We start from the raw sequence: 15,607 nt of genomic DNA on the forward strand, positions 1-15,607 counted from the left end.
TGTGTTTGGTAAAACTGTTCAGCACTGTACAGGAAAAACAAAAAATCCCTGAAATAGTCTTCTATGAAGAAGGGACCTTGCCAGTCAAAAGAAATGAAGGTTGAAACTGATGTTTTTACTTGCAAATAGAACACTGCTGAACCCCTGGGGACACGGGCTGGGATTCCTTGTTCTGCACTGATTTTTCACTTCTGCCTCCACTGATGTGAGCACTGGCATCAAGCAGCCATCCTGCAGGCCTGACCAAGCAGCCTGCCAGTCTGACCCCTGCAGAGCTCAGATTTCCTGTGTGATAAATGGCTTTTTTCAGTTGCTCTCAGCTTTAACTGCTGTCCTTCCCCCTGACAGGGGAGGCACTGCCAAATGGGAACTCCCCAGGCAGAGCCTTTCAATTTGGGTCTGGGGTACTGAGGGCTGCAGAGAATGGAGAGTTAATGCTTGGAGAAGTTATTTCCAAATGGAAGCTGGGAGCTTCCTGACTGACTGGCCAAACAGCTGTGTGAAAACAGAAGGGATGTCAACATTATGAATGAAAATGTAAACTCTCCTTTGTAACCTGGTCTGCAGGTCTCCTTCCAGACACAACTGAGCTCAATAAATTGGTGGTGACCGACCGAGAGAGGCATGTGGTCCTAGCCTCAGCTCTGACTGTAATCAGCTGTGTCGACCTTGTTCAGGTCAGCCCTCTGGGCCTCCATTCCCTCACCAGAATACCAGTCATTTTAATAAATGGACCCAGCAACTAGGTGGTATCTATTTTTAGCATGAAGGTGAAGACTGTACCTGTTGGTAGGGTTAGGGGCTAAGTGGAATAAGGGTTTCATTTCTCAGGAAAGCATATTGGCCAGTGAGGGTCTGTTGGCATCTGACACATTGACAAGTTCTCTTATACGGAACTAACGTTCTTTGGGATCACATATGGAGTTTCAAGGATTGCAGTGAGGACAGGATGCACCGGTGTGCTCTTCCTGTTCCTGATGATCAACTGAAACCTCTCTTCCTTTGACTCTGCTTAGTTGCCCCAATCGAAAGGTTAGGGGGTCAGCACAGCTTAGCTTCTAGAATCACAGTGACTTCTGGGCCAGCACCACTTCAAGGATTTAGGTATGTTCTGGGCTAGGCCAGTAGAATCTATTTTGGGATTTCTCAGAGCCATTCAAAGCTTACCCCAGAATGAATTCAAACTCTGAGAGGACATATCCTTTCCCCACCCCCCTGCGCTCCCCCCCACTTTTTTTGAGGAAGATTAAAAAAAGAGTTATTGAAGCCTAATGATTATCAGGGGTATGAGAGGAGGGGAGGGGGAAGAGAGGAAGAGAGGGAGAGAGGGAGAGAGGGAGAGAGGGGGGGAGAGGGGGAGAGAGAGAGAGAGAGAGAGAGAGAGTGTGTGTGTATGTGTGATGTGTGCCCACAGTATGGTAACTTGAGTGAGTGGTGGGATGGTATGGGTGGGGGCATGGAAGAAGGGTGATGGGAGAAGCACAGGAGTCACAACCAAAGGAATTCAGACGGTACTGATTTTTCCAGACTCTATGATATCTGGCAGGAAAGCCCGCCACTACTGAGGGGGCCTCTAAGGTTATGAAGTGGATGGGCTGTTGAATTCTCATTTTATTTTCAGAAATACCCCAGGGAAGATTTTTCTCCCGCCCCTTGGGTACATACTGATATCCTTCGGAAGGACTTGAACTCCAGGTAGGTGAGGTGCTCGGATAGCTCTTCCGGTTCCAGATGGTCAAAGAGCAGGGAGACTTTCCGTTTCTTGCTGGTATTTGATTTTATCCTTTGAGTAAGTTTCCTGGACCAGTCACGGGCATTGCTTTTGTGGGTAAATGTGAAAGGGAGAAGACAGGGCAAAGGAATAAATCATTTTTTGCAAGTAAATCCGTTAACATTTTTCACAAGAATATACAAAACACCATTCGCTAATTTTCCTTGGCCAGAACAGTGCATTCACAGAGTTTCTCCAAATCAGTTTTTTTCCATGGCAGCAACCAAGAGGTCTTGCTGGTTTTCAGTGAGCCTTTTAAATGTGCAGCTGGGTACAGGATAAATGAGTTTACTTTAAGGCAGTGGGAAGGAAAGAGTCTCAGGTATCGGTCAGTTTCCTTGCCTTTGGTCCTGGCCCCGTTGTGTATCCTGTGGTATGTGTGCTCCCTCCATTCCACTTGTGTGTTCCTTCAATCTCATGTGAATGACAGGGACTCTCTATCTGGTTGGAAATTCCAAGGTAGTGAGACAGTTTTCATGCCAGGAAGAGCTCAAAGAACCACAGCGAGAAGATGTCATAGAGGGAATCAGGTGTAGAAACATGTGGTCACTCTTGGCAGAGTTGTGTCATTCTCCTCAAATGTCCTCAGCTACTGAAATGATCAAGGAAGCCTAGCTGACCCTAGAGTGCTCCCTGCCCCCATTATTTTCTTGTAATCAACCCATGCATTTCTTATTCAGTTTCCTTCACTAAACAAGCAAAGGGAAGTGGCCCCATTTTGAAAGACAGCAGGTTGCCTGTCTTTTCCAAACTGCGATTCCTGGGAACCTTGTCTCTTGATAAAAGGGTTCTGTAGTTAGTGAGCTTGGGAAGTGCTATAAATTTTGTAGTCTCTTTGACCAGTGAGCATATTACACACGCTGAATAGCACTGCAAAAGGAAAGTTCATAACTCATTATTCCTCAATTATATCTGGCCAAGTAATATCCCACAGACAAATAATTCCTACAGAATATACTGTGGAAAATTTTGCTCAAGAAAAGTCAGCTAGGAAATATTGGGACAGGGAGACCTGGGGTTGAGAATTGCCCTGGGCTCTAATTTCATCTTTAAAATGAAGAAACTATTGAATAATCTCTTATCTTTCAAGTTGTGTAATTTTCAGCAGAGAAGTACAGAGAATCCAAACTGATAAACGGACTTATTTGGGGCTCTGAAATATAATCTTGAAATCATTTCTGCGTGGCTATCGTGCATCACGGACAGGGCCTCAGAGGCTAGCTGATGCTCTGTCACTAGCTTCACTAGCTGGACCCCGGAGGAGTCACATTCTTGCTGAGCCTCAATTTCCCAGTCAGAAAAATCAGGATGTTGGATGAAATGATCTCTAGAATATATTATCAGTCCTAGAAGTCTATTTCTCAGGGATTTGTACTATTTCAAAATAAAGCAGCCTCACTGTGAAAACCCTGGCACACAGTTCATACATTCCCCTCCCCCTAATTAGGAAAGGCACTCATTTTCCCAGAAGGGGGTCAGTCTTATAAATAAGAATTCCAAGGAATAATTTAAAACATTCCTGGGATCCCATCTGGCTCTGGAAGTCTGAAGTGTCTTTCATAGACATCCATACATGTTAGAAGCCCTCTCCTGAATGCATTTTTTTTTTTTAGCAGTCCTGTCCCTATTTACAAGTTCAGGGGTGCCTCCTGCATTAAGTGTGAGTTCAGTCATTTGTACTTTCAGTTTCTCATGATCTGGATTAATTTTAGTCAATATCTTGCTACCTGATTTCTTTTTGACTGGGACTTACTTTTTCTGCTCTTGGATATAAGTCACCTAGTGCTTTATCACTGTGCAGCTTCTCTGCTTTTCTGTTAAATGCCAAGCCTTCACTTTGGTGAGGCAATTTGAACCTGCCTATGTGAGGGGCTTCTCAGAGTGGCGAAAGAGAGCAGCAGTCACCGCTGGGGGTCAGAAGCCTAGCAAGCAACTGGGATTATATTACAGGAAGGAGGTGGTTTAGAAAGATGAGTCAAACCCTGACACTCACATTTGAGTTGTGTCAATCAGGCGGCAGTGTAACTCCTCACCCTTAGCTTTCACCAGTTCCTGAAACTCCTCCATAGTGTCTGTCAAGCTGGCATCCATTTTAAACATGACCCAGAATTCTGTTATCCAATACCTACAAGAAGGGGGTTAAAAAACACAATCCAAAACTGATACCTAGGGCTCACAATGTGTTGGGTTCACAAAGGAATCTACTGCCACAAAGAGAACTCAGAAAAAGGCAAAGTCTGATTCATCTACTAGTATACTGAAGGAGCTGGGGTGGGAGCAGGGAAGGAAGAAACCTATTCATTGAAAACCTTCTGTCCCTCCACACAAATGCTGTGGTAGGGTAAGGCATATCACAATCAAAGGAGCCATGACAAAGATTCAGGCGCAATCATGTGGGTCAGAGATAATTACAAAGGACAGAACTACAGATAAACCAAATGTCCCAAATGAGGCAATCTATTCATAGGTTATGCTTTATCATATTCGAATATTACATGGCTATTAAAAAGAATGTTTACAAAAAGTGTTTAATGACTAGAGAAGATTCTCATGCTATAAAGTTAAGTGAAAACTAGAGGATATAAAGCCGTATATATATTTTCATCTCAAAAAATTGGCATGAAAACAAGACAAAGGAAATATACCAAAATAGGTAACTAGATATGAGTGATCATTATTATAGTTACATTCTTTTCTACATTTTAAAAAATGTTCTATAATAAGCTATATTACTTGTATAATTAAGAATAAAAGTAAAGAAAATGACAGACCTTTAATTATTTCTCTGTTCCCTCCTTTATGTCATTTGATACCAAAGACTGAAAAAAGGTTGGTATAAAATAATGAAGCTCAGGTACATCAGAGAAAATTCACTGTTCTGAAGGACCACTCTTTTCCGTCTGTCCAAAGGTGTTCTATAGAGTCAGGAGAGGCAGGGAAAGTCCCTTGCTTCACCTGTCATTTCACCTTGCTCCACAAAATCTTGAAATACATAAAAAACATTACCTTACAAAATAGCAGATCTTCAGGCAAAGTCCTGGTGAATTCTTTGCCAAAGCATCCTTATAGGTAGGGCTGTGGTTAAGGGAAATGGAGGCCTCTGTTACAGAAATCAAACGACTTTCCATCTTTGGAAGTATTTGCTGAAACTACCTTCCAAAATATTTTTTCTAAAAAATGAAAATGTGATGCTTTATCTTTCTGGCCAAAGGATAAAAGCCAACTTGATGTGTCCAGCTGTATACATATTATCGCCTAGAAAGGCGATTATGGTAATTTTCTCTCCAGCCCATGTCAACCTGGCTTACGGAAGGAGGCAGCAGCACCGCAGAACTGAGAAATGAATCGTGTAAAGAGGTCCCAGGACAGGTAACTTATAAGAAGTGAAGAAGGGGCAAATGACTCCTTGCCTGTGCTCAAAAAGCAGCCCCTATGAAGGACAAATGAAGCAGGAAAAAAGAAAAAACAGCAGCCCCATTTATCTTTTAAAATGTTTCTTTTAACTGATACACATGTATGCAGTGAATTCAAAGAGGAAGAAAGACATATTCAGATATGTCATGATAATGAAGAACAATAATATGAAAGTTACAATATATACACCTAGAGGATGTCAGTAGACTGACCTCATAGATTGTAACAGCAAGACGGACAAACTGTGTGAAGAATCTGAAACAAAACTGGAGATCACCTTAAGGATCCTTTGCATTCTGAGCATTCTAAGAATATGAAGGAATAGCAAGATCTCATCAAGTTCACATATCTTTAAAGATAAATGGAAGAAAATATTCATTTATTTTAAGAGTCAAAGAAATGAGAACTCCAATGCCGTGATGAGCCTGAGTAGGTCCTGCCATTTCCCATCAACAGACTGAGGCATCAGGCTGTGTGGGCTGTGTGCCCGTAAAGGCCATGCCTTGTTTTCCTTCTAAAAACTGCATAATGACTACAATATAGGGTTCAGTGAATTCCAGCTGGGCCCATGAGAGGAATCCAGTGAACAACCCAGCAAAAATTTTAATGAACTGGGACAGGACTGGTCTTCCTTCTGTGGGTGTACGCATTTTAACCTTTGGAAAATTTAGAGTTAAATAAAAGTAAAAGAGAATGAAAATCGTAGTACTGATCTTTTTGGTTAGGAAGGAAATCTGTGCATTTTGAAATTATAAATGCTTGTAATGTTTAAAAGCATATTAGAATGATAGCCTTGAAACTTCAATTTGCAATATATAATTAAGTTCTTCAGACTTGTGGTTTTAAATTGAAACCTTATTAAGTTTATGCATAGCTTTGGAACATCTAAGATAATGATAGCTTTACTGTTTATAAATTTAATCTATTAGAGTTTATAAGAAGATTATTTAGAATTCAGGGAGGTATCTGAAGCACTTAAAAATTATCTAAGATATAAAATGCAGAACGGTAGTTTAAAACCATTGGAAATATTTAATTAACATTATTGAAATTAACGAAACATTTTTCAAAGTCCCTTAAAAATGCTTGCTGAAACATGCTAGACTTATAGAAACAGTAAGATTTGCAAGCTAAACTTGAAACCCTAAACAAGAACTATGGTTATAAAATTTGTAATTTTAATAAAATGACTTCTAGTTTTAAAAATTACATTTTAATACATGTACTGCCTATAAAATCTGCCCTTTAGATCACAGCACCAAAACAAAAACCCGCAAAACCCTACATATCAACAAAGCTAACTGACATAAAAATAAGCGCAGGGAAATGGCAGACTTCATGATGTAGAAAAGTTTTTATGACTGCCTTTCTTTGGGTTGGGTGGGAAGGTAGAAGTGAGAATGAGATGGCTTTATGTTTCTTTAGGCCACATCACTAAGCAAATGCATCACTTCAATGCAGAGAGATTCAGGCATAAGGCACATAGATAAATACCTCTCAGATTCTATATTTTTATCGTTTGTTCTACTTGTTGAAATTTTTATTCTTCCATTTTAAAGGGGAAGGCACAATAACCACACTTCTGTTTTAAAGCTAGGTAGATACATTAAATTGACATGGTGACTTTTACCGTGTCATTCACCTTCTCCCAGTGGCTCCTTATCCTTTCCTTCAAAACTGTATTCCGACAGTGCACATTGGCTGCACGTTGGCTACACTGTGGCGCAGCATCAATGCTGTAAATCCAGTCAGTCTACATTTGAGTGCCGAGCCTGGGCACCATTCAGAATGCCATTCAGAGGTCCTTAGAGCCCCTATGCCATGGCAAAGGCTGCCCACCACGGGAGCAGGGCACCCTCTTTCTCACTTCATTCAGGAGCTGAAACAAACACCAGCACATGCAGGCTAAACAGTAAGCGGCTCAGGCACCTGCTGATCTTGGTCAGCTTCAATGTTTGCTGGAACGCTCAGACCCCAGACCTTTTTCTTCTCTTCATAGCTAGTACTATGGCTATAAAGTGCCAGTACAGTTCTGACTGTACTTTTCAGGCATCCAAACTATTCAAAGCATGTTTTCAAATTTATCCCTCTCTTCTTTTAACAACGGAAATCAGGAGACCATCTGAGCTTATTTAACTAAAAATTATATTACTTCCAGGTCAGAGAACAGGGAAACTAAGCGTAAAGAAAGAAAATAATTTTGCCTTCAGTGTTTAACCTGGCTTTCATTACAGGAGTATTATTTCATACTCTCAGAATCCCTTTCCCTACCCCAGGTTACACCTTTATCACATGTAAAAGTTCTTGTAAATATAAAAAGTATCCCAATGTTTGCACCCATAGTAATGCAACATTTATAGTGTCCTACCATGAAATAGCCACTAAACTAAGTTCTAGATACAAGATAAATAAACCTTGCTCCCTGTCCTTGAAAAACAGGGTCTCGCGGGGGAGATGACATACAAATAGGTAAGTTACGGTGTATGTACTTTTAAAATACAAAGATATATTTATATCTTGCTTAATTTGTAATTCAACCAACTTTTCAGTACCCTTGCAATCTTTTATATTATTAACCAAATTGAAATCACAGCAGCTAGACACAAAGGTTCTGCAGTTTACTTGAAACGGTCATCTACAAAGACCAGAGGACACAGGCATTACGCTGCAAAACTTACGGACTGAAGTTTAGGGAGACAGATTCATTTAGCTAACAGAATAAATACACTTCCCACTCCCTGCGGGTTTTCCAGCGCAGACTACATCCAGGCCAGAGAGAGGAGACACACACTTTGACTTAAGCAATACAAAATGAAAATCAAAGGAATTAAACAGATTTGCAATCAAGAATACTACTTTAAAACACCAGAAGTATTTTTAAAAGGGGAGAAGGGCTGGAAAAGTCAGGAAAAGCTTCCCAGAAGGGTACTGAAAGAGCTTGCTAAAAAAAAGAGGGTAGAGAGGCTTTGAAGGCACAGGAATTATAAAAGGCCCCATTACAGCCAGTATGTTGAGAAGTTCAGTGAGGAAGGGACAGGGTTTCTCAGAGAGCTACGGAATGAAGCAGGAAAAACTCGCTGGGGACAGACTGAGCAGGCCCTTTTCCTGGCAAGCTAAGGAGCTGACATTAACTCCGTAGTCTGCAGAGGCTTAGAAGCAATGGCCTGCCCAATTTGCTTTGTAGGAAAGAATTTCAAGGGTAGCTACCATGAGGCGGGATAGGCGGACCATGTAGATACAAAGACTGGTATGGGACAGTGGTCCGGGAGAGGGACTGCGGAGACATGAACTAAGGCATGGTATAGGAATGGAGAACAGATAAGTCATTTCTGAAGTCAAAGGCCAGGATCAGGTGACAGACTGTAGGAGGTGAAAGCAGGGGAAAAATCAAGAGTGCTTCTGATGTTACTGGTTTAGGCAAGAATAGATACTAACACTGTTAACTGAAATTGACCATGAAAATACACTCGTGCTGCGTAACATTTTGGTCCATGACGGACCACATATATGACAGTGGTCCCATGAGATTAAAATGAAGCTGAAAAATTCCTGTTGCCTCGTCGTGTCTTCATAATCCTGACCCAATATAGGCCTAGGCTACTGTATTTGTGTCTTAGATTTTGACAACAAAGTTTAAAAAGTAAATAAACATTAAACATTTTTAAAACGAAAAAGCTGATAGAATATAAAGAAAATATTTTTGCACAGCTGTAGAGTGTGTAAAGTCAGTTTTTAAAATTAAGTTTATAAAGTCACAGTAAGCTAGATTATTGAAGAAAAGTATTTTTTATCAATTTAGTATAGCCTAAGTATACAGTGTTTATAAAATCTACCGTTGTGTACAGTAATGTCCTAGGCCTTCACATTCCCTCACCACTCACCCCTGACTACCCACAGCAACTTCCAGTCCTGCAGGCTCCATTCACGGTAAGTGCCCCCCATACATATCATTTTTTAATCTTTTATACCATATTTTTACTGTGCTTTTTCTATGTTTAGATACACACATACTTACCATCGTGCTACAACCACCTATAGTATGCAGTACAGTAACCTGCTGTACAGGTTTGTAGCCCAGGAGCAACAGGCTGTACCATCTAGCCTAGAAGTGTAGCAGGCTACGCCATCTAGGTTTGTGTAAGTACACCCTATGGTGTTCACACAATGACAAGGTTGCCCAATGATGTATTTCTCAGAATGTGGCCTAGTTAGGCAAAACAAGGCTGTACCAGTGTCAAAGGAGAATTAATGAGGTAGTGGCTGTGGGTGGGGACAGTGAGCTAATGAATATATTAAAGTCTTAAGTGTTAGCAGGACAAACTGGTATAAACCTAAGAAAAATGGTTTAGGTTAGATGGCTGGGCGCAGTGGCTCATGCCTGTAATCCCAGCACTTTGGGAGGCTGAGGTGGGAGGATGACTTGATGCCAGGAGTTTGAGACCAGACCAGGCAATAGAGTGAGACCCCTCTCCCCGCACCAATTTCCAAAAAAAAAAAAAAAAAAGGAAAGGTTTAAGTTAGAGAAATGCAGACTTGAAAGTCACCATCAGCACAGAAGAATGGTGGAAACTGTAGTAGAAATTCTGGTGAGAAATCACCCACAGAAAGGAAGCTGAGTGAAAGGAAAACCAGGACATTATACCTACATGTAAGCAGAGCTCAAAGAAGCCTCTAGGTGAAAAGCTGGAGAAGGCACAACCCAAGAGGTGGGAAAGCCAGGAGGGTGCAGTTCCAGGAGCCTGGAGGGACAGCTGGGAGGAGAACGGGGTTGTCAGTCATGCCCAATGCTTCTGGGGGTCAATGGAAACAAGGATGAGAAAAAGCCATTGGGCTTTGCAGTTAGGAGGTTACTGGTGACATCAGAGGAAAGTTCAAATACCGAGGGCCAACTTAACACAGTTACGAAGTGAGGAGGACTAAAGAGATTGGAGATAGTGAGTAGACTATTTTAAGACGCTTTCACATCAAATTTTTAACCCTAACAATGAAATGAAGGGGAGGTAGGGTTAAGAGCTGATTTTTAGATGAGGAGACTTGAATGTGTTTTAGGCTAAGGGGAGGTGCCATTGAAGAGGTAGAGTTTGAAAGTATAGGAGAGGCGATAGCTGGTGGAGTAAGATTCTATAAGAACCATGAGGGACCATGGGAAGGGGAGACGGGGATCTGCCCCACTGTGTAGGCACCCAGTAGTGCACTAAGGGCAGGAACCCCAAGGTACAATTTTTTTTTTTTGAGACAGAGCCTCACTTCATTGCCCAGGCTGGAGTGCAGTGGTGCAATCTCAGCTCACTGCAACCTCCACTTCCCAGGTTCAAGTGATTCTCCTGCCTCAGCCTCATGAATAGCTGGAATTACAGGCATGTGTCACCACACCCGGCTAATTCTCATATTTTTAGTAAAGATGGGGTTTCACCATGTTGGCCAGGCTGGTCTCGAACTCCTGACCTCAAGTGATCTGCCCGCTTTGGCCTCCCAAAGTGCTGCGATTACAGGTGAGTTACTGTGCCCAGCCACCCCAGGTACAATTTAGTCCCTAGGCCAACAAACAAGTTTTTAGGGAGGAGTATTTAATCGCTGATATTGTTTATAATCACTGGTACATGAAGTTAATAAAAAGTAGACATTGAGTTGGTTTCATGATGGTTTAAAATTCTCTGCAGAAGAGGCACCCACTTATGACCTGCACCTCTTATTTATGTGCACTTCTCCCAATGCTCCCCCACTTTGTGTGCTACTGAAGAACACCTCCTTTGAGATGAGAGGTAGAGTCATGAATAGGCATAGAGAAGGGATTCAGTCCTGATGGTTTTTATCTTTTCTGTGTGCTGTAAGATGAAGCGTGGGGAGTTAGGAGAGTGAGAAAGTGTTAGAGCAGCTACAAGTCATGACACAGTACCAAGGACCTGAGCCTTGGGTGCTAAACGGTCTCACTCCGCCTACAACTCTTCTTCTGTGGGGGCTGCTGCTTACAGTGTCATCAGCGAGAAGGAGAAAGCAGGAGCTTTCTCCACCCTACTTGATTCATACCCCATAATAAGGTTAAAATCCAGCAGGTTTTTCTTGGCACAGTCAGTCCTCCTGCCTGAAGCAATAAGGCACCAGCAGATCCTCCAGATGCTGTGGCACTGGGAGTCTTTCTTCAGAATGTGGAGAAAGTTGAAGTATTGGACAGGAAAGCCAGAAAGAAATTTATCTTTGAGTCATGCTTGCACTTGTGTCAATCTGCACAGGACGAATGTCTATTTTGGACACTCTACAGACACAGTATTTTTTACTATTAAGAGACTGAAGATTGTGCTTGCATATTGATTTCTTTGACCATCCCCCAGAGCAATCAGCATCGACAACATTGCCCCACCCAACAGAGGTGACACGAACACACCCCCAACACATGCACCCATACCCCTGAAAGAACGTATGAACCTATTTGCCACTCAGGGTTATTTTAAACCAATAAAAATAAAAGCCTGCTTCGAATTTCAAGCTCTGTTTTGGGCGGATCCCATTTTGGGATTGCCAGCCTCTACGGTAAAGGATATAGGGTGACAACTTTTCGGAGCAGCTCTGCAGAGGAGATGATAATCCGATGCATGGTCAGGACGACTTGCAACAGGTGGTTTCTTCGACACAGGTTTCCATCCGCATCTGAAAATATAAACAGCAGCACCTGCATTAGGCCCTGGAAGGAAATTAGTCACCTGGTAGACACCTGCACACCCTCCGTGACTCAGGTGCAATCCTTCAGGCACAGTGATTTTCTTCCCTTGTCCCTGGCACCGCCCCCCTCTGTTTTTCTCATCCTCCCACTACATTCTCCCCCTTGCAGAATGTCCATTGTGATGCTCATTAATTACCCCTTTCCCTCTCCACAGTGGTGAAATCGGGAAAGGGATAAAATCCGCATCAGCACACTTGAGTCTCACTGAAAGCAGAAGCAGATCCAGGTTTTGTGGGGCCTAAAGTTCATATAACTGGTCGGGGTGGGGGCAGGGAGAGATCTGTCTAAGGTCAAAGTGAGAAAAGTTGGTTTTTAATAGATTGCAGTTAAAATATCTTACCTTTACAAATTTTACAAAAACAAATGACCGTATGAATACACTTCTAGGGTCCTCCCTTGGCCTAGGGAAGGGGCTCATGCAAGTGAGGGGCCCTGAAATATATGCTGCTCCAGTTTTATGGTTAATATGCCTCTGGATGGAAATAAAAGACTATGGGCAAACATTACATTTTAAGATTGCCAGTGGATTACAAGTACTCATGATGATTTGTATTAAAGAACATGGTTAGCCAGGTTTTCCAAATCCCAGCTGGCACCAAATAATCAGATGCATTTATACACTGGCATTGGGTAAAAAGATTCCCCTTGGAGCGGTTTTCAAAATCTTTTCAACATTTATGGCATGAAGTGTTAGGAGCTGTGCTGGTTATTCATTGCCAGGTCGATTCTTTCACCATGACAGCCCACTCACTTGCCAGCTAGCTTCCAGTTGGGTTAGCCATTGGGAAGCACCAGCAAGACATGGGAGTGGAGGGAAGTCAGGATATTTGTTTTTCATTCTCTCTCTGCATTGACACCACTCCCCTGACAGTGACTACATATCTCTTCAATGAATGATCACGCTGGTTGGTCCTCCCTTCATGGCACCAGCTCTCATTGGATCTAATACTATTAATCTCCTTCGACCCACTGGCCCCAAGGGTGGTAATGACTTCTGACGGTTGATAGTTTCTGGGTACATCTCTTAATTCCACTCTCATCTCTGTAAGTAGCCCCTTCATTATAGTGTCTTCATTTATACAGACTGAATTCTGTTCCAGACTGGGAACTTCAGTTATTCAGGGCAAGAGTATCAAATGAAAGAATATACATGAATTTTGTCATCTGTATTACTCGTTAAAATACATGAGATTAAAGGGGTTATCATGTTCATTCTGCTTCAAGTGTACCAAATGGCAAATGAAGGACAGTGCTTTTGGGCTCAGGATTCAGAAGTCTTGGCTCCTCAAATGATGACCTGAAGTCATATCTCTTGAGAAAATATAAGTGGCTGGGCACAGTGGCTTACGCTTGTAATCCCAATGCTTTGGGAGGTCAAGGTGGGAGGATCGCTTGAGGTCAGGAGTTTGAGGGTGTAGTGAGCTATGATAACACCACTGCACTCCAGCCTGGGTGACAGAGCGTGAGGCCATCTCAATAATTTAAAAGCGTATATATTAAAATTAAACAACAAAATATATATACATATATGTAAACTGACAGTGTCTTTCATCTTCCCATCCCCAAATTCACCATTTCACTGGCACTCTGTTGCCATTACCCCCGGCCCTCCTCTGTTAGCGTGGAAGGCCAACACTTTACTGTGCTCTAGGTCTCCCCCTTTCTCAAGGACATTGATCCTGCATTTGTCCATTTTCTCTCCCACAGCATCAACTTTTCTCTCTGTGGGTTTATTTCCACGGTCATTTAAATATGACTCTGCATCTCCAATTCAAAATCAAATAAAACAAAACAGAACCTTAAACTCTCATCCTCTCTAGCTACCTATTTCTCCATTCCCATTTTTAGCAAAACCTCACTGTTATCAGCTTCTTTTCTCCCATTCACTTTTCAATCATTCCATTTGACTTCTGTGTCCATTATTCCACTAAATCTTTTATTTTCGAAGTTACCGATCAGCTCCACACTGCCAAATCCAATAGTTACTCCTTGGTCCTTATCTCACTTTATGACTCAGTAGCATTCAACCCAACACAACCCAAGTTGATGACTCTCTTTCCTGGAACACTTTCTTCTCTTGGCTTCCATAACATCACACTCTCCCAGCCTCTCTCTCAGGCTCTTCTTCTGTCTCCTCTTTTTCTGCTGAGCTTTTAAATGTCAGCATGCTCTGTGGCTGAGTCCTCCTGCTGCTGCTTTTATTTATTGACAGTTTTTAAAATTTAAAACTTCTGAAATTTTAAATTAAAAATAAAACTTTCACTTCTTTATTCTAGATGAATTCATTTAGTCCCTTGGCTAAAATACCATCTATATGCTGATGACTGCCCAACTGGTATCTTCAGCCTTCACTACCCAGTTAGTATGTCTGGCAGCCTACCTGGCAAATCCCATTGAACGTCTAAGTTCAAACTTAACTCATTCAAACAAAATTCCTGACCTCTCCCTCCTCCGAGTTCACTGTTCCTCGCATCTTCCTCATCTCCAGAAACGGCACCACCAACCATCCTCTCAGTTACCCCAACTACAAACCTAGGCATTATCCTTCATTGCTCATGTTCCCTCACATCCGATCCATCAGGAAGTCTTGATTCTACCTCCAATATTTATCTCAAACCTGCTCATTTCTCTCCATCCTTGGCCTCACCCTAGTTGTAGCCACCATGATGCAATGACTTCATCGAACTCCTTGATTCCGCTCTTGTCCACCTACAATCTATTCCCTATACAGCAGTCAGGACTGAGCTTCTAAAACCCATAAAGCAAGTCGTGTACTTAGTACACTTCAGTGGATTCCATTCCACTTGGAATAAAACAGACCCCTTCCTGTGGCCAAAAGAGCACTACATGTCCTGGCCTCTTTAAATACCATCCACTTCACTTCATACCACATTACTCCTCTCCACACATCTAATTATACCTCGAACACTCCCAGCTTATTCCTACCTCAGGCTGTTTGCATTTGCTATTCTCTTCAATGTAGTCTTTCTTCCTTTGAATGACTGATGCCATTTTGGTCTTAGTTTTAATGTCACATCCTCAGAGAAGTCTTCTCTGAACTACCTAAGGTATTCCTTACCCTGCCTGAGTTTTCTCATAGCACTTATCATTATCTGAAGTTATCTGCTTAATTTATTTAATTTTTTAGTTTCTAAATCTCCAGTAGAATACAAGCTTCATGAGATGTGGGCCTTGTCCATTTTTCCCACAACTGTATTTCCAGGTCCTAGAATGGTACTGACACATGACTCATTCAACATTTCTTGAGTAAATGAGTGAACTATGTCAAATAGGAAACACCTTAACTTTTTACATATATTTAGAAATTGAGTTTGCTTTTGTCATTACCTATTTCATTCGTGAAATATACACATTTATTTTCTTCTTGGTCACAGTTTGCAAAAGAAATTCAAAGTTACAATTTGGTAAATCATTTTTATAAAGTGTTCATCTAGCTTGGTTATAGTTTTGTAAGTCTTTCATTAATTCTTCTAAACTTGTACTCTGTCCAGGTAGGGTTAGTATTACTTGACGTTTTTGGCCCCACATAATTTCCATAATAATTATTTCTTGCCACAAAAGTTCTGCATAACCAACCACCCCAAAACTCAGTGCCTTAAAGCAGTAATCACTGACTTTTGCTCAAGCTTCTGTGAGTTGGTCAGATTCAGCTAGTGCAGGCTGGGTGCTGCTAAGGGCCCTAG

At 41.8% G+C, this 15,607-nt stretch overlaps 1 protein-coding gene across 5 annotated transcripts in view; it reads right to left on the reverse strand.

Annotated features, from left to right (window-relative positions):
* The window catches only part of RASGRP1 (RAS guanyl releasing protein 1), a 77,640-nt gene that overhangs the window by 27,714 nt on the left and 34,319 nt on the right, over positions 1-15,607 (reverse strand). For all 5 annotated transcript variants that reach the window (XR_013395323.1, XR_013395324.1, XR_013395326.1 and 2 more), the window contains exons 3-6: positions 11,725-11,830; positions 4,778-4,840; positions 3,765-3,896; positions 1,666-1,819 (exon numbers count right to left, since the gene is read on the reverse strand). Coding sequence is in view for 2 of the 5 variants with exons in the window: in XM_001092164.5 (XP_001092164.2) it covers positions 1,666-1,819; positions 3,765-3,896; positions 4,778-4,840; positions 11,725-11,830 (455 nt within the window). In the remaining 3 variants the exon portion in view is untranslated. The remainder of the gene's footprint in view (positions 1-1,665; positions 1,820-3,764; positions 3,897-4,777; positions 4,841-11,724; positions 11,831-15,607) is intronic.

Source organism: Macaca mulatta, chromosome 7, assembly GCF_049350105.2.
Source record: "Macaca mulatta isolate MMU2019108-1 chromosome 7, T2T-MMU8v2.0, whole genome shotgun sequence".
In the NCBI taxonomy this organism is placed as follows: Eukaryota; Metazoa; Chordata; class Mammalia; order Primates; family Cercopithecidae; genus Macaca; species Macaca mulatta.